A 22,886-nucleotide genomic window follows, 5' to 3' on the forward strand; every position below is an offset into this window, starting at 1 on the left:
CCCCGCCCCGGGGCAGCCCCGCGGCCGGAGGGGAGGCAGCCGGGCAGCAAGCCGCCCCCTCACCGGCCGCCCGCCACAGCACAGGAAGGCATCCGCGCCACGCGCGCCCGTGCCTCCCGCCCTGCGCATGCGTGATGACTTCTGCCCGGCACTAAGATGGCGGCGGCCAGCGGGGTGGGTGTCGGCTGCCTGGGAGCCCCGTTCCGTGCCGAGCAGGTGATGGCCCCGAGAGCGCCCGGCGCCCTGGCCCGGCCGCAGGGGAAGCCCCCTTATCCTACCCCGCTGCTTTCCCTGTGCTGAGGTGGCGGCCCTGGAGCTCGCCCCCCGAGTCGGGCACTGTCTGGAGGTCGTGCGGCCTGCGAGGCTTTCCGGCGGCGCCGCGCTCCCCGCCGGTCGGAACCGGCCCCCTCCCTCGTCCTCTCTGCCCCCGGGCCCCTAAATCCGTACGGCAGGCGACTTTGCACGGCCCTCCCTGGTTTTGCATGCCCCTGTGTAAATTACTGGTGCTCGCTTGAGGCGTGGCCGATGTTTGGTGGGGTTTTTTTTAAGGAAAAGGCAAAAAAAACCTCTCACCAGGCCTAGTTGTGATGGTGCTGTTTCTTGCAGTCCCTCTCCGTGTAACGTTCACTTTCTTTAGCTTTAGGATACATCTGAAAATCCTGAAGGCAGTATTGGGCCCTCTTATGTAAGTAAGCATTAAAAGTTAAAGTGGTAACCAAGGCAGTTATAAAAATGTGCATGTTGATTCTGATAACTCTTTAACGTTTTCTTAGGGGAAAAATAAAATACTCATGTTGCCTTGTGTAAAATAAACTGTGAGCTCGTTAGCTCTTTTTCAGGGAGTCTTTGCCTTATGAAGATATTGTTGAAGTGGAAAAGTTAACCAGCAGATTTTGTGGTTGATTATGAAACTTATGAGCGCATGAACTTCCAGTGTGCAAAACTATTTGGTCAGGGACATGCTAAAATATGTATTACAAAAACTAATTTTAAAAATTGAAGAAGTGTAACCTGTTTGCAGGACCTGGTCTAATATAGACGTGATGTGCGCTTGACTTTTGAATGGTGAACACTCATTTTAAAGTTGATGCAATTACCAGTGGTGTAAAGATGAGCATGTTTTTGAATGCTTAGGATTTGGGGGGAAGGAGGATGTCTTTACTAATGCCAGTGAAAATTAAAATGTTGTTTGATCTGTCAGCTTTGTATGCAACCTTTTTGGTCTACAGTATACACAATGTTTTTTTTTATTTTTTTTTTTTTTAAAGTAAGAGCAAGTATTTACATTCTTCAGAATGCCCAACTCGAACGCTAAATTTCATTGTAACCATAGAGGTGGTCAGGAAGCCGGCAGGCGGGAGTTGGTTTCCAGGTCTTTGCAGAGTGCTCAGCATTGCCTGGAGGACCAGGATTTTGGAACTGCGTATGCTCACTATCTCCTGGTACTAAATCTAGCTCCTGAGTTAAAAAATAGTGTCAAAGTAAGTGCTCTTTGAATTGCTTGTGTTCCTCTTGAGGCTTTGTAACGTGTTTTGTGCTTGTGATTTGTTGTATGTAAATGATTTTCCTATTCAGTCTTCAGAAGCAGAAAACAGTAATAATGGAGACAGCCAGTAACTTGCTTAATAAGCTCTGCATGCCTATGGGAAGGGAATTGACACACTTTTTTTAGTCTGTGTGTGTCAACTAAGTTTAATAAAAATACGGCCTTGTATTTTTGTTTTATAAAGTTTAATAAAAATACGGACTAGTATTGGCTTGTAGTATAGCATGCATTAATATACATGCAGGCTCTTAGTATACACTGCTGGGTCATGATACTCTGTGTGGATATCTGAGAACTTATTTCTGCTTCTTCAAGTGAGCTAACTTGAGACGATAGGAAACAACTGTATGCTGCTGCTTCGGGAAATGAGGGTGTTCAGGTGCATGTCAGGATGCCTCTAGGTGTTTTCAGGGCTCAGTTTCCTACTTCTGGTAACTATGAGCAACTCAGTGGTATATGTTTTATTTTCTAGGAAACATTTCAGTTTACTCTCTTTAAATGGGCAGAAGAGCTAGATTCTCTGGCACGGATTCAAGATCTGTTTAACTGTTATGAACAAGCACTTGAACTGTATCCGAATGATGAAGTGATATGTAATAGTATGGGAGAACATCTTTTCAGGTTTGTAGTAATGTATATTCAGTTTTTGTAAGGTTCACGTTTAGTATTGTATGTTAATAAACAAGGCCCAATTCAGCAGAGCCCATAAAATGTGCTTAAAAGAAGTAAATGCAAGCATATGCTTAATGTTGTATAGTGTGTGTACTGTTGAACTTCAGATCTGTTTGTGAGCTTAAAATAGAGTAGCCAAAGCTAAAACAAGTGTTGATAGTCACAGCAAAAGTAAAAAAAAAAAAAGTAAAAGCACTTTTACTAAAGTAAAAACTTAAAAGCACTGCCTTCAAATATTTTCTAACAATTTTTTAAAGGAATTACTAAAAAAAAAAAAAAGAGACCCAAATTGTTCAGAGTGACTGTGTCAACTATTGTTGACCTATAATTTTTTAAGTTTTTCCTTTCTTTCCTGTTAGATCCCTGAGAACTACTGCCTTTGAATACTGTCTTTTAATTCTGGTCCTTCTTGAGGTCACATATAACAGACCTTTGAAGTGAAGAAGATGGTTGTGTATACTGTACTGTGTAGGGCTGTTCTTAAATGGTTTGAGCTTATGCTTTTGTTTATTAGTGTAAAGCATTCTTTTCCTGCTTTCTTCAAACAGTGCAAAGCATGGTCTTTGCTGGTGCTCAGGGTTCTAAGGTCTTCTGAGACTGGAATTTTAAGATTGAAATCATAGGTCGTGGATCCAGATAGTTTTAATTAGATTTCCTTTTTGTGATTACTTTGTTCATTTGTTTCAAGGAACAACTCTCCCAGCATTGTATTAAAATGCACGTATTTCTTGTATTTCATAAATTTTGGTTTTTTTCAGTGCTGTCCAATTTGAGTATATGCTATAGGCATCATAAAAACTTCTTAAAGTTCACAATTTAGTTTCAAAATTGCCACTTAATGCAAGTGTTGGCAACTCAAAATTTGGTTGTTTTACAGTATGTTCCAGTTAAATGCAGTAAAGTGGTTTTGGGGTTTGTAGCATTGTCTTGACTTGAAAATCTGTGAGACTGGATTGCAGAGTTGCTGCTGTCATATTGTTGCAGCAAGTTCTTGTAAAACCTGTTCTAGTTTGTCGAAGGATGTAGTAGTGGATGAAGACTGGTGCACACAATGGTATTTTTGGACTATGTTTGCATTTTGAAGTGATTTGATGTAGGGCTGTAAATCATTCTTTTTCATAAGGTAATATCAATATTTTTAAAGATAATCTTTCTAACTAATGCAAAATATTTCCATTGTCTTTTAATTGGTGTAAGACCTCTTTACAGACCCACAGATATTTACAGATACTCGGCAGCTGAATGCATGCTTTCTATTTATTTGTCATTCTTACTATTAGAATGGGCTTTCGAGATGAAGCAGCTGGATATTTTCATAAAGCAGTGAAGCTTAACCCAGACTTTGCTGATGCAAAGGAGAATTTTTACCGTGTTGCAAACTGGCTTGTGGAACGCTGGCACTTCATCATGCTCAACGATACCAAGAGGAACTTTACTTACCTAAAAGCAATTGAGAACGCTGTTCGCTCAGGGTGCAAGTCTGTCCTTGATATTGGAACAGGAACAGGAATTTTGAGGTGTGTCGTAAGTGTGTATTTAACTTAATAGAAACATATTTGTTGTCTAACAAAATTTGGTTGCTAGTGAAAAAAATAATTTACTTTCATGCTTTTATTAAGACAAAACTTAAGACAGGAAGTAAAGCTTTCAGAAGTCAGCTGGTCAGAGTCTGGAAGTTAGTGTCTAGTAGTATTTTTTGAACCCTTTTTTTTATTATTTGTTGTAGATGTTTTTTGTGCCAATAACTGCTGTATGAATTGAATTACTCATGTTGGTTTTGGAGTTGTAATGTCACGTGTCCTGTCTTTAACTATTGAGTCTAGCATAAAGAGTGGATTTAGGATAGCTTGGAGAGTATCCTTATGCTACCTGTATTTTTTTTTTTGGTGATAGCATATCAAGAGGATATCAATTTGTGCAATATCAGTGTTCACACAAGAGATAGTAGTTCACTTAATTATGATTTTTAGACTTGAACTGTTTTCTTAGAAATATAAAGCAGATGTGGAAATAGAACTTAAGAAAACTCAGCATCTTGTCATGCTTTACCTAAAATGATTTAAACTGGAGGGAAAAAGCCCTAATTCTTGTTTTTCAGTATGTTTGCAAAAAAGGCAGGAGCATCTTTTGTCTATGCCTGTGAATTATCAAAAACCATGTATGAACTTGCCCGTGATGTGGTGGCAGCAAATAATATGGAAAGAGAGATCAAGCTTCTGCATTTGAAGTCACTTGATATAGAAATTCCAAAGCACATACCTGAAAGGTACGTTATTGTGCTCTGTTGTGATATTATTCTTAATTTCAAGAAAATAGAAGATACCCTATGACCTAAACAGGAAATAACCTTGCCTGTGATATTACCTGTAATGTGAGAAGGTTCTCTGTATGCTTTATGTTTTTATAGAGTAGTGCAGAAATGGTAACAAGTTCTTTAGATCATACTGATTTCTATGGTAGATCAACAATGTCATAAGTTAAGGAGTGTAATTCTTTGATGGTGGGAGATTTGGGGCATATGCAATTATATTGTAGCAATAGGAAAAGAGAAATTAGATTACTACATCATAAAAGTCATTTTAACACACTTTTTATACTTAACAAGTTGTGGCTCACTTCAGCAGCCCATGAATAGGATGGAGGTATGTAATAGGGCCTGCAAAGGAAGACTGTTTCTGGGACATACCACACCCATGCAACTCCACATCAACTTCTGTATTTGTCAGAGATTAGAAATTACAGATTGTCTGCCTCTTCTCATCAGGGAGCGAGGGGAAAACCTCCCCTTCCCTCTGTGCCCTAAGGAGAGTGCTACTGTGTTTGGAGGCGAGAAGATGCCATGTGATGTGTGTGGGTTCCTGGCTGTTTGCATCTGGAAGGCTGGTGGTGGCTGGGCTGACTCTAGCTGTGAATGTCAGCACCCTGCCGTGGGAGGGATCCATAGAGCTTTGAGTGTGGCTTTAGATACTGGAGTAAAATTCAGTAGAAGGGTGTTGCAATTTGTCCTGTGAGAATAGGTTTTTGTGTTTGTATTGAGCTTTTTGTTTGTATATACGCATCTCCCCACCTGTCTGTATAGCAGAGATCCATGTGCTTTGGAAAATTAAGTAGCTTATTTTTCCAATATTAAGTAATGTCTTCTAAAGCATAGTAAGAGCTACTGGGACAAAAATCAGCAGCTTGAAATTGCTCTTGGCAGATTAGAATTTGATCAGTATATGTGATCTAGGTTTTTTATGCTACCCTGCTCCTCCTTGCTCACTGTCCCGTTCAGCAGGCGTTTTTCAGGAGGATCTGTAAATTTTTAGCAGGTAGAAGTCTGAGGGAATTTTTGTTTTGGTATATGCAAAGGACTGGTTTATCGCTTCAGCTCACCACTACTAGGGATGCAGATTAAACATGGGAAGGAAATAATTCTACTTTTAATTACTAACATTTAATAAAGTGTCTGGTGATGGTACAGGCTCACAATCTGAAATGATGAAGCTCCCATGGTTTAGCATGCCAGTCAAGCCTTGTCTAATTGTGTCAGCTAAGCTACAGTAACTGATCATGTGTATCCTCTTAGTGTATATGATGAGTCACTGGATGTCACCTGTCAGGAATAAATTGTTACTGTTCTGGAAATGTCTTGTCTTGTCATGCCATTTGTTTTTTGGTTTAAATCCAAAGGATGTGGGATTTTAGGGTCCGTTAGTGTGCATAGTAATTTTATTGTGCTTTGATTATAGGTTGGCTTTTTTTAAAATTCCTTTTTAACACACATGTGTGGATGCATACTCTTTCACAAGATTCAGGCAAAATACATGTTCTGCAGTATCATTGGCTGTGTGCCCAGGCTGAAACATCTTCCTGTTTTGGCTAGATTCTTCCCACACAATTTATTTATAAACGCTGAACAAGAAGCTTTATGGTAAACTCCTGCTCAATATTTATTCTCTTTTATCTGCATTTTGAATAACTTGTAACAACAATTCAAAACATGTCATTTGTTGGGAGAATTACATTGCCCATCTGTATTGAAACTTTACCAGAACAAACTTTACCAGAACACTGGTAAAAGTTTTGCTCTGAGCTCACATTGGTATGGTAATTTTTTTTCTTTAAAAGAATGATTGTTAACAGGAATATGTGTTATACATTATATTTCGTGGTGTTCTTTTTCTTATCTAGAGTTTCCTTGGTTGTCACAGAAACAGTTGATGCTGGTTTATTTGGAGAAGGAATTGTGGAGAGCTTGATACATGCTTGGGAACATCTACTTTTACAACCAAAGGTAGATGATGTGGTTACGTACATAGAAATGGGATTCCTGTTTTGTTTCATATATGTGTGTGTGTGTGTGCACATGTGCATGTGTTCATAGACATACGTGAATGAGGAACAACTGTCCTGTAAATATTTCATACCTATTGATATTTTTAAAATGAGTGATTTGGGTTTGTTCTGTGAATTTGATTTTGGAGAAAGGCAATGAGGCCTTTCTCCAAATGAGCTGCGTATGTTGTACTTCTGTGAGCTCATGTTCTGAGTAAACATTGCAATGTATGTTTCCCTGATGTAACCTTCCATCATACAGAGATGGTTCACTCTTGATCACTGTTCATTCAGGTTTTTTTAAATTTCTTCTTTTTTTTCCCCCTCTTTTATAAGTAACACCAAAAGGGCTTGTGTGTGTTTTAAAGGCACTATTTTCCTGCAAGTTTGATAACCTGGTCATTTTGAGATAATAACTAGAAGCAGAAAGTTGTGTCAGTCTAAGCAGAAAATGCTGAATTGTGGTAGAATTATTTCTCGTCATAACACTAGGGGACAGTAAATTATAATTTGGTAAATATGCCATGTGCTTATGCTCTTAATTTATTTTTGCTAGCTTTGCACTTTTTTGGAAGACTGAGCAATTCCACTGGGTCTCAGATTTTACTTTATGTATTTTGCATTTTCGCTAGCATATGTTAAGCAAAGTAACATGACAAGGAGTCTTATATGGGCTAACCTCTGTTAGGTCTTATGAAATAGAAGGACTTCTCTTTTTTGATGTTGTCTTGATTCCAACTAATTTAAAAAAAAGTCTTATCTGGCTGAAAGCTATTGTATTGAACTGAAACTGGTGACCTCTAGTGTTAAGTATAGGAATGATGCATAAAGGAAAGGTCCTCAAATGGTTCAATATATTCTAACAATACACATTAAAAAACACTTTTAGAATTACACAGAGGAAGTAGTAGACTGAAAAGTAAAGCTGAAGCATGCATATCAAAACATAGTATTTAAGAAACTCCTTTAATGGCCAACTGGAATGGCAAAGACCAGAAACTTTACTCATCACTAAGAACTTACTGACATTTTGACTGTAATCTTGAATGGCTCATTAATATGTAACCTAGGCTTTGCAGTAATGGTAGAAATATGCCACTGCCTCACTGCATGTTGTCATTCATGTTTTCACAGCCTAAAAATCAAGATGTCAGTACTGGAGACTATGGCAGAGTTATTCCTGCAAGTGCTACAATATTTGGGATGGCAGTGGAATGCAAAGAGATACGTAGACATCACAGGTATGTTTAAACTCTAGCACAGTTTGAACCCATATTTGTTATTGGGGAAGAGAGACTGGTGGTTTTTATTGAGGATTTTTCATTTGCTGTTCTCTTTATTTTTTGAATGGCTGATTATCTGTTTCACTAAACAGATTTGCTCTCACCCTCTCCACCCCTTTTCCAGGCTCTTTCCCCCCCTGCTTTGTGGTTCAGACTTTCTGGATGACTTCATCAGAAACTCTTGATTTTCAGTTATGCTGAAATGCATGCCTTTAACATATACTAAAGAAATTCCTTAATAGTAAAAATATTTCTCAATTTCTGTATTGGAGATTCTTGGATTAACACTTGGCCTTTATCCTCATTTTACCCGCTTTATAATCTGCTCCATACCTCGCTGCTGGATCTAACCCTTTCAGAAGATGAGGACAGCATTTTGTAAAGCCTAAGTGTTATTAACCCCACCTAGCATTATGTTTCTGAATATGTGCCTTGCCTAATTCTGAACTAGCATACAGTAGGGTTTCTTTGCTGAGACCAGTTCTGACTGTGTATCAGTTACTTTCATTTTCATTTTTATTCTCATCTTGTAGAACCTTATTACTGTCTGAGAGGTTTGGACTTGATGTATTTTGTTTAGGATTCATCTTGTTGGAGATTAAAGAAAACACTAACTCTTACAGGAGCTTCAGTGTACTGGATGAAAAATAGCCAGGTTGCATCAGTGATTTTTTTTTTATGATGCAGTAGACTTGGACAATGGCCAGAAAGAGACAGAAGTTCCCACAGTAGATGGTCATAGAGAAACTTTCTTTTAGGATAATTTAATTATTCATCAATTAGAAGATAGGTTTTTGCCTGGAAACATGGCATTGACTGTTCCTTACAAAATTTAAACAGGATGAAAGTTAATGTGCTGTAACTTTGGAATGTTGAATTAACAATCCATTCTAATAGTATAGCTTAAGGTCAGGTGGCTAGCAGGACTGAGACGATTGCCACAAATTAATTTTATGCTGTAGGAAGAAGAAAAATGCAACTTTAAAATTTCCTGCCTTTATAGTTTGAGATTCCTTTTTGCTCCAGCAAGAATACCTGTTTTAAGTCTATTTTAACAAATGCTATTAAGCTTTATGTAAAACACTTGCCTATTCTCAGATTTAAACTATCCAGATCTCTTTGAATTATTCTGATGTGCATGTCTCCACATTTTCTTAGTGTTTTCATGATCTACAGCAAAACTTTGGGTTTTGGATTTTTTTTCTGAGCAGGATGCCTAATGAAATAGCAGTGTGAAAGTATCTCTTTTCTCATGCTTTTTGTATCATCTAGCACAGTTTCTGTCTTGTACAATTAATACAACTTTTCTTTGAGCTTTTCCTCATGATCTAATTTTTTTTTTTTGAGTGGTTATAAGTAGATGTAGAGCCCAGAAATCTATGAATACATGAGGGTTTTTTTCTGAAGTACATTTAAACGTGTGTTTAATCAATCATCAAACACTGATTCATCTTGCTGAGGGAGGGAATCCCCTTTCACTCCAGTTGTTGGTAATCTTGCATATCAGTGTCATCTGTCTGTGTCTGATCTGATCTTCTGCTTTGTATTCTGTCCCTTTGTTTTAGCAATTTTATGTTACACTGCAGTTCTTGTGCTGCAATTGTTTTTCGTTTTTTTTTTTCCTAGGATATAGTGAAATTCTAGAGAAATCATACGAGTTTTCTTGTAATTCTATTTTTGGTGCACTTAAGCCAGCTTTACAGAAAGTTTTGTGCTGGTTTACCCCTTATTGTAGCTTTATTACTTGATGTTTTAGTGATAATTGTAATGTTTCTTTACTATAGCTGGTGCTGCTTGTACCCATTGTTTGTGTTCCCTAGAATGACTATAGGGCCTAATTCTGCTCTGGTGTTATGCCTTTTTTTTTTTAAATGGTTAGCTTTAATTTTCCCCTGAAGTCATTGCTCTCTCTTTGAAGCGGTTGTTTCACATCCATGTGAAATGTGTTTACTTCCAGAAGAACAAATGAACTGACAAACTTGTGAGAATACTTGAGTTCTACTAGGGATAAATGTAGACTTCCACAAAACTTTTAAGATACCAGGGTGTACTACATATTGTTTTTTGAGTTTGAACTAGATATCTTTCAAGAGTCATATGTACAGTAAAACAATATTCTAGGAGAACATAGGTCTGCTACGTTAGTGCATCTACATTTAGTGATTTTGAATAAAATACGCCAGGATATGGGTTAATTTACAAATTTAAGTCACTGTAAGAATTACAGTTTTCAGGCTTTTAAAATGTTTAATTTTCAGTCGATTAGGCCCCAGAAAGAGAAGGAATAAAGTGGCTCTACTTCTGTGCTTATGTATTGAAGCCAGAAGGGTTCATGATAATATAATAATCTGCTGACCTCTTCCATGATATAGGCCTCGTACAGCATCTGTTCAGTTTTAGTTGTAGTATTTCTTTTAAAATAATACATGGATTCAGTTTCAAATGAAGGAGAATACATTCTCATCCTTGTTGTTAAAATATGTAAGTTACTTCACTGAGCAGGTGAGAAGATGGTAATTGTTGATAATGTTGCTATATTTTTTAGTATTTATTGTGAAGTACTTATTACTTTGTGCTTTGTATATGTCACATATACTTTTATTGCTAGGGAATCTGCTCCAAAGATGGAATCCGATTCAATTTTGTGTTTCAGCTATGCATAATGGTCAAAATATATTTGCCTAAGAATCCAGGTTATGACAAAAGGCAACTTACTCAATTCTGCGATTGGGAGCTTCAAGGAGATGACTGTATCTGATGAGAATATTATCAGACAGCCTGTCCAGTCATACGTAGTTGTAGGGAGATCTTTTGCAGGGAGGGAAGGTTCCTGAGAAAGTGATTTGGAATTAAAAATAGTTCTAGATATAGAAATTTAACCAGTTGTCATTTGAACTTCTGAGTGCTAGATCTCACTATAAGAATGTAGATTTGCTCGATAGCTGTCACTTAAATAGGAAGCACTAAGTCCTTCACAGCAAATGTACTTTTTCAGAATAATCTAAAATGTAGCTTGTGCAAGACTCATCTCATGTAAGTTCCTAACTTGTACTTTGAAAATAAGAGTATATCTTAAGTCCTCAAACCGAAGAGATGGACAGTGTATGTAAGCAATTGTTTTAAAGCAGTTATAGCATTCTTTCTTTGAAGCTTTTCATATAAGGTTGTTTCTAGAAACCTAATTGATCTTCTGTCTTACAAGAGAGGATACATGCATTCTGAGTTGTCATAGCCTTTTGCACCAAGAAATCAATGCTGAGACTTTCTTTGCAGTTATGTAACTATGAAAAATGCCTTATTCTGCATAGATTGTGCTTGATAAATACATAAAGGTACTGCAAAATGAAAGTATTATGTCAAAGAGACTCCAAAAATGCATTTTCCTATTGCATATCTATCTTTGTTCTGACTATTCTGTTCACTTGAAAGAAACACCTTCATTATCTGCATAATGCAGCAGCAGAAGAAAAGCTTTATTTGTTTTTATTATCACAGGGTATATTCTTCTTTCTAGTTCTCTGTCAAGACTCAATGAGTTGTACTTAAGGGGGCAAAAGTCTGTGGCCTTTGACAAAGGAGATACTGTGCTTTTTCTCAGTTTCTAGTGACAGCATTCAGTTCTGATTCTTGAAAGTGACGTGCATTTTCTGTGCTTTAGAGCTGCTCTGAACATAACAAAAACCCCACAGAATTGTTTTATTATCTTTTAGTTTTTCTATTCTTACACTCTGTGCATTTAAAAATACTTAGCTAGCCTGGGAAGAATTTCCTTTGAGTTTTTTGGTCAAATTATTTGAAGTTTCATTTCTTCCCTTTTTTCCTTTACTCCCAGAGTGGGAACACAAGAAGTTGCTGGTGTGTGTTTGTCAAATTCAGTGCAGTTCTTTAGTCCAACATATGCTTCTGCTGGTTCAGAGGAAACTGTCGAACCTTACACCACCGAGAAGCTCAATCATATTCCTGGAGGTTACGTACCTCTGACAGAACCCTGTCAAGTAATGACAGTAGACTTCAACAATCTGCAGGTAATGATTTTTTTTTAATGTCCTTTATTCACAAATAGATTACTCATAACGAGAGCCCCATATGTTACTTGCTTTCCGGGTTCAATTTCAGAACAGTTCACAAGTGCAAAGTTGGTAGGGCTGCACTGAAATCCTCTGGTTTTGATACTTGTCTGGTTGTGTGGTGATGTGATTCATCAGGTGACAGTTTGAGTTTTTGAAGGTGGAGTTTTTTGTTTGTTTGGCATAGTTTAGGGAACTAAACTAGCTCACCATAGGATCAAACAACTGCCAGCCTCAGTACAGGGAGGGGGAGGAAGAATGCAATAGACCCATCTTAAATGATTTATGCAGTTGTGGAGCTGACTTCGTTTATTCCTCTAAAGTTAGAGTCTTCAAGAAACTCTTGAAGACAAAAGAGAAAGTATGTATTTTACATCTGGCATAAAAATGTCTCTAAGTGTTGATGGGTGAGTGTAAAAGAGAGAGAGGATGAATAAATTATCTTATCCTATTCAACTAGGTTGATTCCACCTTTCAGCTCCTTTGGTATCTTATGGTATTTCTGTAATACGGCATTCTAAAATATGGTAGCGTTGTCTTGTGTATTTTGCACAAAATACATTTGTATGTGTATACTAAATAGGCCTGAACTGTAAGGCAAAGACCTCAGCCACTCACAGCTGAGCGTGCTAAAAAGATGATACATCTAGTCTCTGGTGTGTTTCTTGCTCATTGACCTGTGGTGAGGAGTTAACACTGAGTCAGAGCTTAAAATAATTTCATTTATGTAACTGAATCTATTCTTGGCTACTGCTTGGCCAGGAATTGCAGTGTTTCTGAATCAATAGCTTTTCCTAGTTGGCTTGTCTGACATCCTGAGATTAAAAATGAAATAAGATAAGGCTCTTCAGTATACTACTGGGAGTGATCTCTGTGACCTAATGTTGCTTCAGCTTCTAGCATCAATAAGAAACTATTACTCTCATCTGAGAGACAGCTACTCTTAGGCATCTGCCTGCTGGCAGTCATGTAAACGTAATTTTAAAGAGTAAAGAACAGTGTTACTCTTTAAACAGTGTTTCAGAACTGGTCCTTTGAAGTTTCAGTTAGACTAATGGAGTGTTCCTGTCATGAAATGGTAAGACATCATAAGTAAAGGTAAAGGGAAGAAATGCAATTAATTTATTTGGAATCATTGGTTACTGTTTGTTGTTGCTTCATCACTGGGCAAATATGGCAGTTCCAAACACTGGTAGGTTACTTTTAACCTGGGTTTTTTTTGTTTGGGTGGTTTTTTTTCAGTTTTGTCATGGCCACACCTGGATGTTCAATCAGTGCAGCTAAAAAATAAAAAAGAAAAATTGTCTGTGCTCCTATTGGAATTAAAAAAACCTGCTATACTTACAAACAGTAGCAGAATTACCTACTAAAGATTGAAATTAACATAAGAAATCACTTGGCACTGGTAAGGTAATTTCAAAGACCCATTTTCTAAACTTGTATTTCAAAGAATGAAAGGAGTGTTACATTTATTCTGGTTGTACTAACTATCCAGACCTAAATTGACAGAACTGAGAAAAAGACTTAAAATACAGTACCATAGTGTTTCTCAAACTGAGTTGTAGGAGGCTTCAAAGACATCAGTACAGATCAGAGAAGTAATGAGAATGAGTCAAAACTTAAAAAAAAAAAAAAAAAAAAAAAGGCAGCTGAGTTATGCTGATTACTTTATTACTGCTATTATTAGCAGCAGCAACTCAGTTCCTCCCAGGCAGGGGACAAGATGTGGCTGTAATTACAGGCTGCAGATACTTGCACCTAGCCAGGTACTACCTGTGTGCATGTTTGCTGGCAGCAGATCAGTGCCACTGGGAGTGGAAGTGAGTGTTTACCTCAGCAGCCAGTAATTAAAGCTCAGTCTCACTTTCAGGCCCTAAAGGAATTGTGCTCTTGCCAACAATTACAGATAATGGCTCTTTATAATTTTCATGATAAGTTACTGTGTGGAATACTTGAAATTCTGGATCAAGACATAGGAAACTTGATAACTGCATACTTTCTGTAGTTTTTCCTTCTATTTTTAGTCCCATTTACTTTTTTTAATGCAAGTTATCTTTTTCTCATTCAGAGGATATATGTGGCATAGCATAATTTTGGGTTTTTTACTGCCTATTCCTGCGTCATTGCTTTATTTTCCTTGCTGTCTCTTTAACTACACTAGTTGACAAATTGCCATCCTGATGTGCTGAGCTGTTTGAGTTTGTAATTGTCATAAATAATAGAAAAAGGTTTATGCAGTGGAGAAATGTGAGGAATAGATATGGGATAAGCAGCATGGTAGAGAGTGGGGAAAGCTGAAATAACTCTCTTCAAGTGGGTTTTTAAGTGTTGTGTGCCACAAGATAGGGCTATAACACTACCATTACTAGAGCCAGTGGATGAGAACCTTGGGCCTGCTGCTTTTGAGGAATAATCAGGAAGAGTATTTTTAATATCAAATACACTTCTAAACAGCTATAGCTTCCCAGAAACTGAGAAACAGATGCATGCTTGTGCTCTTGCTCTCTTGCTTCAAGGGGCTTACTGCCGGCAAAGCTTCAACTTATTACTCTTTTCCTCTCCAGTTGAGGATGTACAGAAAAAATGACTAGCAGCAAAGCACTTTTATTGAAAAGCAGTGAGATCTTACTATGAATTTTATTAGCATCTGGTAGTTTTAACACGTGCATTGTTCAGCCATCTCTCAATTGTGAGAAGAGAGGTAGACCAACTCTTGGAGAACACAGAATGAGAACAAAGAGGGAAAAATAAAAAATGCAGCATGTGAGAGCTACTCATGTTCTTAGAGTGGCACTTCTCTTTTGCCCTGTGTATTTTAAGATTGAAACTTAGGACAAATGTTGACATAAGCAGATCAGGAAGCTTATACATGTTTAGGAAAGGCTGTTACTAAGCAGAATGGTTGTGAGTAAGAGAATCTTTGGTCCCTTATGCTTGACCTCCTGTTAATCGGTTTATTCCAGAACTGTCTAAGACACTAGAACTGGGCCTTTTATGTTTGTGAATGTTGGTAGCAGAAGGTAATTACTGAGGAAAGCAAACTGTACATGGAAGAAGACTTAATTCCTGTTACATATTGAGAACTTTTTAGGAGTATTGGAGAATTTATAACCCGATCCCTTTAGGGGAGATCTTAGTTCTTCCCAGTAGTGAAACTGTACATGCCTGAGCTTTTACACAAAGCCTATAGCCCACATAGCAGAGAAAATATCCTCAAAGATGTTTGACTTAGTGTTTGTGTAATGATATTGCCAGACCTCTGTTCAAGCGAATTCAGTGCTTACATACAGTATTTCTAGAACTGATTGAACACAGGTTTTTAAGTGAAGCATGTGCCTAAGCATTGGCTTGAATCTGGCCCAAAAGTCTGGGCTCTGTTTTTATTACTTCTCATAAGGCAAGCCTTGCCAGTGTTTTCCTTGCCAGTTTTCAGTGTTTTTAAATATGTATGTTCTTAGATGTAGGCATGTTTGCTTTAATGGCTGATGGATGCAGGTTGGTCATGTGGATAATTGCACTTGCATGTGGGAAGACAGTTCCTATGCTATTGAGTACTAATGATGGTGATTGGTATTGTAGTGGCTTGTTAACTTCAGGTTTCTGTTGGGTGCCCTTATGGATTGGTGCAGAAATTTGGGTGACTTAGTGTAATAAAACCCACTTTTTATTTATGGAAAGAAACTCTCACACTTTTTTCTCTCTTTCTGCTTTGGTCAGGAGCTGAAAAGCCTTGCAGCTAGAAAGCCCTGGAAGCTCAGCCTGCCAGTCACTGAAGGCGGAATACTAGATGCTATTGTGGTGTGGTTTGTACTACAGCTTGATGATGACCATGCTCTATCTACAAGTCCCAGTGAGGAAACCTGCTGGGAACAGGCCATCTATCCTGTGCAGGGCCTCCTTGGTATGTCCTGTGGATTTTCTTGTTGCGGTACATTAACTTGGTTTCATTTTGGTTTTGAGCTAGTTAGATTATCTCAGAGATTAGGAAGTGGCAGCAAATAGGTTTAGAAGTTCAACAGCAAATAGCTGTGAGGTGGTTCCTGATCATGTTTCTGGACTGTAGTGCACAATCCCTGCATCAGGGCTTGTTGGTGGGACTCTGCTATGAAGTAGATAAGGGACCTGCTTAAGATCTGGGAAGAATGTTTTTCATTAAGTTGGGTTTTTTTCTATACTGAATTAAATGCATTGTGGAGCAACTCCAAAAAGTGTGGCTACTGACTGGCTCTACTTAGTCAAGATGTGACTTGTGAAAGGGAGGTGGGGGAGGCAAGGTAGGAATTGCTAGCTGCTACTGCCACAAAAACAAAACTAAACATTCCCACCTATCCCTCACCCCTATTTTGGACTCAGCTTGAATACTGTTCCCCCCACACACACAGTGGGTGTCATTTCCAGCAGCCTCTACTCTCCATTCACCCATTTTCCATTCTCCTGTTTCATGGTATCTTAGGATATCTCGAGTTGGAAGGGACCCATAAGGATAATCGAGGCTAACTCCCTGCTCCTTGCAGGACTCTCATGACTAACAGCGTTGTCCAGACACTCCTTGAACTCTGAAAGGCTTGGTGCTGTGACCACTTCTCTGTGGAGCCTGGTCCAGTGACTGACAACCCTCAGTGAAGAACCTTTTCCTAATGTCCAATGTGAACTTCCCCTGACTCAGCTTCATACCATTTCCTCGTGTCCTATTGCTGGTCATCAGAGAGAGGAGATCAGCACCTCCCCCTCTGCTGCCCCCCTTGAGGAAGTTGTAGACTGATGAGGTCACCCCTCAGCCTTCTCTTCTCTAAGCTGAACAAGCCAAGTGACCTCAGCCACTCCTCATAAGTGTTGCCCTCAAGGCCTTTTATCATCTTGGTCGCCCTCCTCTGGACACACTCTAATAGTTTGATGTCCTCCTTAAACTGAAGGCGACCAAAACTGCACACAGTACTCGAGGTGGGGTTGCACCGGTGCAGTGTAGAGTGGGACAATCGCCTCCCTCAGCTGTCTAGCTATGCTGTTCTTGATTCACCCCAGGACACAGTTGGCCCTTTTGGCTGTCAGGGCACACTGTTGACTCATACTCAATTTGCCATCCACCAAACCCCCAACTCTCTTCCCGCAGGGCTGCTCTCCAGCCTCTTGTCCCCCAAATTGTACATATATCCAGGATTACCCTGTCCCAGGTGGAGAATCCAGCACTTGCTCTTGTTAAACTTCGTATGGTTGGTAATTGCTCAGCTCTCTAGTCTATCCAGATTTCTGTAAGGCCTCTCTACCCGCAGGATAGTCCACAGCTCCTCCTAATTTAGTATCGATAGACAGTAGGGGCAGCTGTGCCATAAACTGGTTCAACTGAAAGTGTAGGGGAGGAAAGATACTCTTTTCCCTATGTTGCCATTGAAAGGAATGTTTGTCAAACTATAGAATTTTTCTTTTGAAATTCTGGTCTGTATCAGTGGATTTACTTTCTCAGAACATACACAGAGAGTATCCAAAGACCATTTTGAGTTGTACACCGTAAATGTTCCAGTAAAATTTACTTTGAATAAATTATCCTTTCTAAACTGTAGCTATTGTTTTCCATGTAACTACAAATTTACCTTTGTCTACAGGAGGTATTAAAATGTAAATATTTAATATTTAGCATTTTAAAGCAAAAGCAATTTCTTTACCACTATGTTTTTGTTCTGCTCTGCTGTTGACAGAACACTTAAAGTGCTATCTATTTATAATAGAAAGGCTTATTTTGAGAATAAATAGATTTTTCCTAGTGTGGAACAGTTTAAGGCAAATGTTAATGCACAGTCGCAAATTTCAGCTTGTGGGCTACAAACTAGAGCAATTCTTTCATGCACACTAGCAACAATTAATGAAGAAATGAGATAATGCTTTTTTTTTTTTAAGCACTGTATGGCTGCTTCACTGATGTTTGCTGTAAAGTAACTTACATGAATTTTTTTTTGGTGCTGTTTTGCCAAGATTATTCTGTGAAGCCTGGAGATACTGTGATGATGGAAGTTTGCTGCCAAGACTGCTACTTGAAGATCCAGAAGATTTCTTCTTTGACTTCAGAGTGTGGGATGGACTTCAGCGACAGAGATGACACACTGAGTTTGGGCAATGAGGCTGAATTATGTAATGCTCTGGCTGGTCTTCAGACGACTAGCAAACAGGATGGCAACAGTCAAGTATGTGTGTTGGAATCCACAGAAATAGCCCTGCTGAACAATGTACCATACCACGAATGCTTTAAAGCTGCCATGGGCAAAGTGCTGTTGTCATTAAATCCAAGTAAGGACTTGCAGTCCATGGATGTTGATGGACATGGCAGTGGGATGAACCTGCAAGAGAGTCAAAACAAGAGCTCTCTAAATGTGGCTTCTGATCCTTTGTACATTTTAGATGTATCTGAAGGCTTCTCCATCCTGCCAATTATAGCTCGCAAACTTGGACCAGTTAGAGCCTACAGTTCTATTGAGAAAGAACAGCATCAGGCAGCACTTAATGTAATTTCAGAAACTAACCATTTCCCTAAGGAAACATTAGAGTTTTGGCTCAGCCACTTAGAAGATGAAAGTGTGGTCCTACAGAGACCTAAATCAGACAAATTGTGGAGTATTATTATCTTGGATGTTATAGAGACATCAGGTTTAATCCAGCAGGAGGTGATGGAAAAGGCTGCAATATCCAGGTACAGTATAAATGGACGAAAGTATTCTTAGGAATTCATAATTATCTGAGAACTTTTGAAAATATTCCTTCTAACTACAAAATTACCATCACGTTGGTTCTGTAGAGCAGGATATGTTTGTTTTCTCAATGGATTGAACCTCACAGAGTTTCTGGTGTGACCGTTGTATACATGTATCTTTAAAAAAAAAAAAAAAAGGGGGTCAAGATTTCACTTTCATAGACTTCTTTATATTTTGTATGCAAGAATATGAATGGAAGATCTTACTGCTCAGTCTGTCAGAAGTTCCCAGGATAGCCAGCATCTTAGTAATAACTGAGGTAACTTTTAGTGCAAGGTTAGAAAAGCCCAGATTCATGTACATGTCAAACTGTTGTCGGAACAAACTGGTACTGCTAAAAGACAAACACATGGTGTTGGAACAGCCAGGGAGGCAGCAACAAAGCTAGCCGTTACCCACGGCAGGAGGAGTGGGAAGGAGTGCAGAGCAAGAGAAATAAAATAATGGAAATGGGTAGCAAAAAAAGTGAATGTGAAATAGTTTATCTGCTTTTGTCATGCTAGGGAATCTTCTCTATTCATCTGCATGCTTAGTGATGGCAAAATATTTCAGACTATTTATGTTCACTACCTTTTCTAACTTTTGAATAAATCTTTGCATGACTTGAAGGATTTTTTTTTTTTTTCTGTAAGAACAAATGGGAAATTACTCTGACCCTTGTCATATGCAGACTCAAATCTCTTGGCATGAAAATACATCCAATAGCACACTACTTAGCTACCCAACTCCTATGAAAGGAGGCCTGCTATAGGAAAAGGAAACCTAAACCAATCTGTATTGAATTGGAGGTGTTTGATGTTATGCTGAATGAAAGCTTCTATCATGTTGCTGCACTCAACAGTGTGATATTCTGTAGCAAGAGACCAAGCAAGGCTTAGGTGTTTTTTGAGGAAAAAATGCTGTCTCCTGTATTGCTGTCAGCTTTAAACACTTAAAGAAGGGTGAATTAAATTCCCGCCAAGTTTTGTTTCCCTATGGGCATGCTGCCTCCTTAACCAGTGCCCCTCTTCCTGACTTCTGGTTTTATTAAGCATTTCTGCCAGTCCTTCAGTATTAGATGCTGGTGCTATGAATAAATCCCATTATCTTCATCTTGAAATACCACCCTTCTAATACTGACATTGAGAAAAGATTACTTAGTTCTATAGTTTTAGTATTATGTGACAAGTTTTCCTTTTTTGTGTGATACAGCTGTCTGGTCAAATAGGATCAATGCTTATGAGCACTTGACTTCAGAGAAAGAACTAACATGCCTTTCTTAAATGTAGTTAATGTTCTTTCATTACTGTTGAATGATATGCTTTAGAGGTGAAATATCTCTCATTTTACAGATGTTTACTACACAGTGGCGGGAAGATTTTCCCACAGTATGTGTTGGTCTATGGGATGCTTGTAGAATCAGAGTCTCTGTTACTGGAGAGTGCTGTTCAAGGAACAGAACCAACTCTTGGGTTTAATATAGCCCCTTTTATCAACCAGTTCAAGGTATGAAGTTCATGGGTGTCTTCCAGGCACAGTTCCAAAGCCTGCAGCTGTCTAGCTGTTTAGTTTTGGTGTAAACTGCAAGAAATCTGAAGAGCTGAACCTTTTCCATATTGTTGAAGTTATCAAGGGATGTTTATGTGACCAGACAGGGACCTTGAAATAAACTAAAATGGGTAACATTTGTTTTAGAACTGGTGTGGGAGAAGTTTTGTCTGAGTAATGAAAGTTACAGTGTTACTGTACAGAAGAGTGACTGTGCTGTTACTATCTCCTTCATCAGGTTGTATCCCAACAGTCACATTTCAAAGGGGATTCGAAGGGTGTATTTTGCATTTTGGCTGTCTCTTACAGGCATTACAGTAATTCCTAGAAATGTTTGCATTATGATTAAGTCTTTTAATTTTTCACTTTTTAATGGCTATTGATGCCTGAAGTTATGGTATATACTCTTAGGTACCTGTTCGTGTGTATTTGGATCTCTCTACGTTACCATGTCTACCCTTGAGCAAGCCAGCAGAGCTTTTAAGGCTCGATCTCATGAATCCTCTGTTGAACAGCTCCAGCAGAGAAGTGAAGGTGAGTTGTGTATACATGAATGAAGTTAGAAGTGTGCTTAACTGCTGCTGTTCTGCAGAGCTGCTCATTAATTGCTCACCTTGGCTGAACATTTCAATACAGAATTTACTTGTCTGCAGGTATCTCTGAAATGGATTGAAATGGTTTGAACTACTTTATTTTCTTACTTCTTTGAAAAGGGTGTAACTGATTAATATTTTACATATTTTTAGGTACAAATTTGTAAGTCTGGCCAAGTCACTGCAATTCCCTTCTGGTATCACATACATCTAGATGAAGACCATAGCTTGAATACATCTGATGAGTCCTCACACTGGAAACAGGCTGCAGTTGTTCTTGATGAGCCCATCCAAGTTCAGGTTGGAGATGAACTTGTGCTTCATGTTCAACACCATAAAAGCAACATTAGCATTACAGTTAAACAGTGAAGAATGTAATGTGTAAACTGATTTGTGGTTAGTTACCTATGCATAAATGGACTGTTCATAACATAACTGATAATCTATATTAAAGTCTAATTTTTATCTCCTGATTAAAAAGGCTATTTTCTTGCTGTCCTGGTTTCAGCTGGGATAGAGTTAATTTTCTTCCTAGTAGCTGGTATAGTGCTGTGTTTTGGGTTTAGGATGAGAATAATGTGATAACACACTGATGTTTTAGTTGTTGCTAATACTAGTGCTTATACTAAATCAAGGACTCTTCAGCTTCCCATGCTCTGCCAGGTGCACAAGAAGCTGGGAGGGGGCACAGCCAGGACAGCTGACCCAAACTGGCCAAAGGGCTATTCCATACCATATGATGCCATGCTCAGTATAGAAACTGGGGGGAGTTGGCCGGGAGGCAGCAATTGCTGCTTGGGGACAGGCTAGGCATTGGTCAGTGGGTGGTGAGCAATTGCATTGTGCATCACTTGTTTTGTATGTTCTTTTATTATTATTACTTTCTCTTCCTCTGCTGTCCTATTAAACTGCCTTTATCTCAACCCATGGGTTTTACTTTTTTTTTTTTCCCCCTGATTCCACCAGGGAGGGGAAGGTGAGCAAGCAGCTGTGTGGTGCTTAGTTGCTGACTGGATTTAAACCACAACAGTTGCTTTAATAGTAGATACTTAGGTTCCACTGATGGACTAAAACATGCACTGTAAGGGTATCTTACCAAGCAGTTAGGGAAGGTATTGTCTTCACTGCAGCAAAAACCTGATTGCTAGCTATTGCAGTGACTACAACAGTGGGACAGACTTCTCCTGCTACCATATCATCTGTAGTAAAAAAAAAATAAAATCCAGATGCCTGTACCAGAAATAAACAGGATAGAGTCCTTGTTCTCAAACTGTAGTTCCACTTCTCAGTTGCCAAAGCATTCTTCTTAAGTGTATTGAGATGTTTGCCTTGTAGTAGACTGTTAATGCCATTCCAGTTGCAGTATCACAGATTAGTGTTGCACATAGGCAATTATAAAAAGTTGTAAAGGAGTGCTGCTGAATAACTCAAGTTGTATAGTGGAAGGTAAAGCTAGTAAGCTTTTTAGAATCCCTCAGAGAGTCACTTCTGGTAATATAATGGGCCTGAACTCTTGTCTGTATGAAAGTTGTGTAAAATATTACATCAGTCACCACAGTACTCCTGCATCTCTTCTGCAGCATTACATTTTGGTATAATGCAGGTAACAAGTTCCTTCTATTAAATTTATATCCAAATGGAAGACTAACAAAAGCTTCTAACTCAGCATTGATTCTACCTCTGTAGAGATATGAGACTGTTAGCAAGATATTTCTGTAGTTAAGTTTCTTTATACTGTGCTGTCTATTCAATGTAGAAGAGGCATTTCTGTGATCTTTCCTTAAAAGGAGGCTGTATAAAGAGACATCCACAAATTTTCTAGAATCTCAGTGCATGCAAGATCCATATGTACTCTTCATTAGGTCAAATGTTTCAGATAAGCTCTCTCTGTTTAACTTCAGGGACTGTTGGAGCTGTGGTTGTCTCAGCCTGCAGCTAAACCTGCACCTGATAGACTGCTGTAATAAAGCTCCTTCTAGAAGGGTGGAGGAAAGGTCTCCAATTTTTTTTTTTTTTTCAAAACAGAGGTAATGACTAAGTCAAGTTTTCTGAAGATGGGTAAAGGATGGTATCCAGTTACTTTAAGGGGTACAATTCATAAGAAAAGCTTCTGTCCTATGCTTAATTAACTTATATTTTAT

General features: G+C 38.6%; 1 protein-coding gene across 2 annotated transcripts; it reads left to right on the plus strand.

Moving 5' to 3' along the window:
• The first annotated feature begins 75 nt into the window (after positions 1-75).
• Positions 76-21,668, plus strand: PRMT9 (protein arginine methyltransferase 9). 2 transcript variants are annotated; one of them, XM_072861286.1, is made up of 14 exons: positions 76-216; positions 638-685; positions 1,295-1,481; positions 2,019-2,167; positions 3,499-3,735; positions 4,317-4,484; positions 6,392-6,494; positions 7,670-7,776; positions 11,651-11,843; positions 15,603-15,786; positions 17,853-18,564; positions 19,957-20,110; positions 20,564-20,686; positions 20,899-21,668. In XM_072861286.1, the coding sequence occupies exons 1-14, from the start codon at positions 128-130 to the stop codon at positions 21,112-21,114; spliced, it is 2,670 nt and encodes an 889-aa protein (XP_072717387.1). In that variant the 5' UTR covers positions 76-127; the 3' UTR covers positions 21,115-21,668. The 2 variants fall into 2 exon arrangements, with proteins under 2 accessions (XP_072717387.1, XP_072717388.1); XM_072861287.1 differs by having other exon boundaries at positions 134-216; positions 1,269-1,481.
• The last annotated feature ends 1,218 nt before the right edge of the window (positions 21,669-22,886 follow it).

The sequence above is a fragment of the Ciconia boyciana genome, chromosome 5 (assembly GCF_034638445.1).
Source record: "Ciconia boyciana chromosome 5, ASM3463844v1, whole genome shotgun sequence".
NCBI classification, from domain to species: domain Eukaryota; kingdom Metazoa; phylum Chordata; class Aves; order Ciconiiformes; family Ciconiidae; genus Ciconia; species Ciconia boyciana.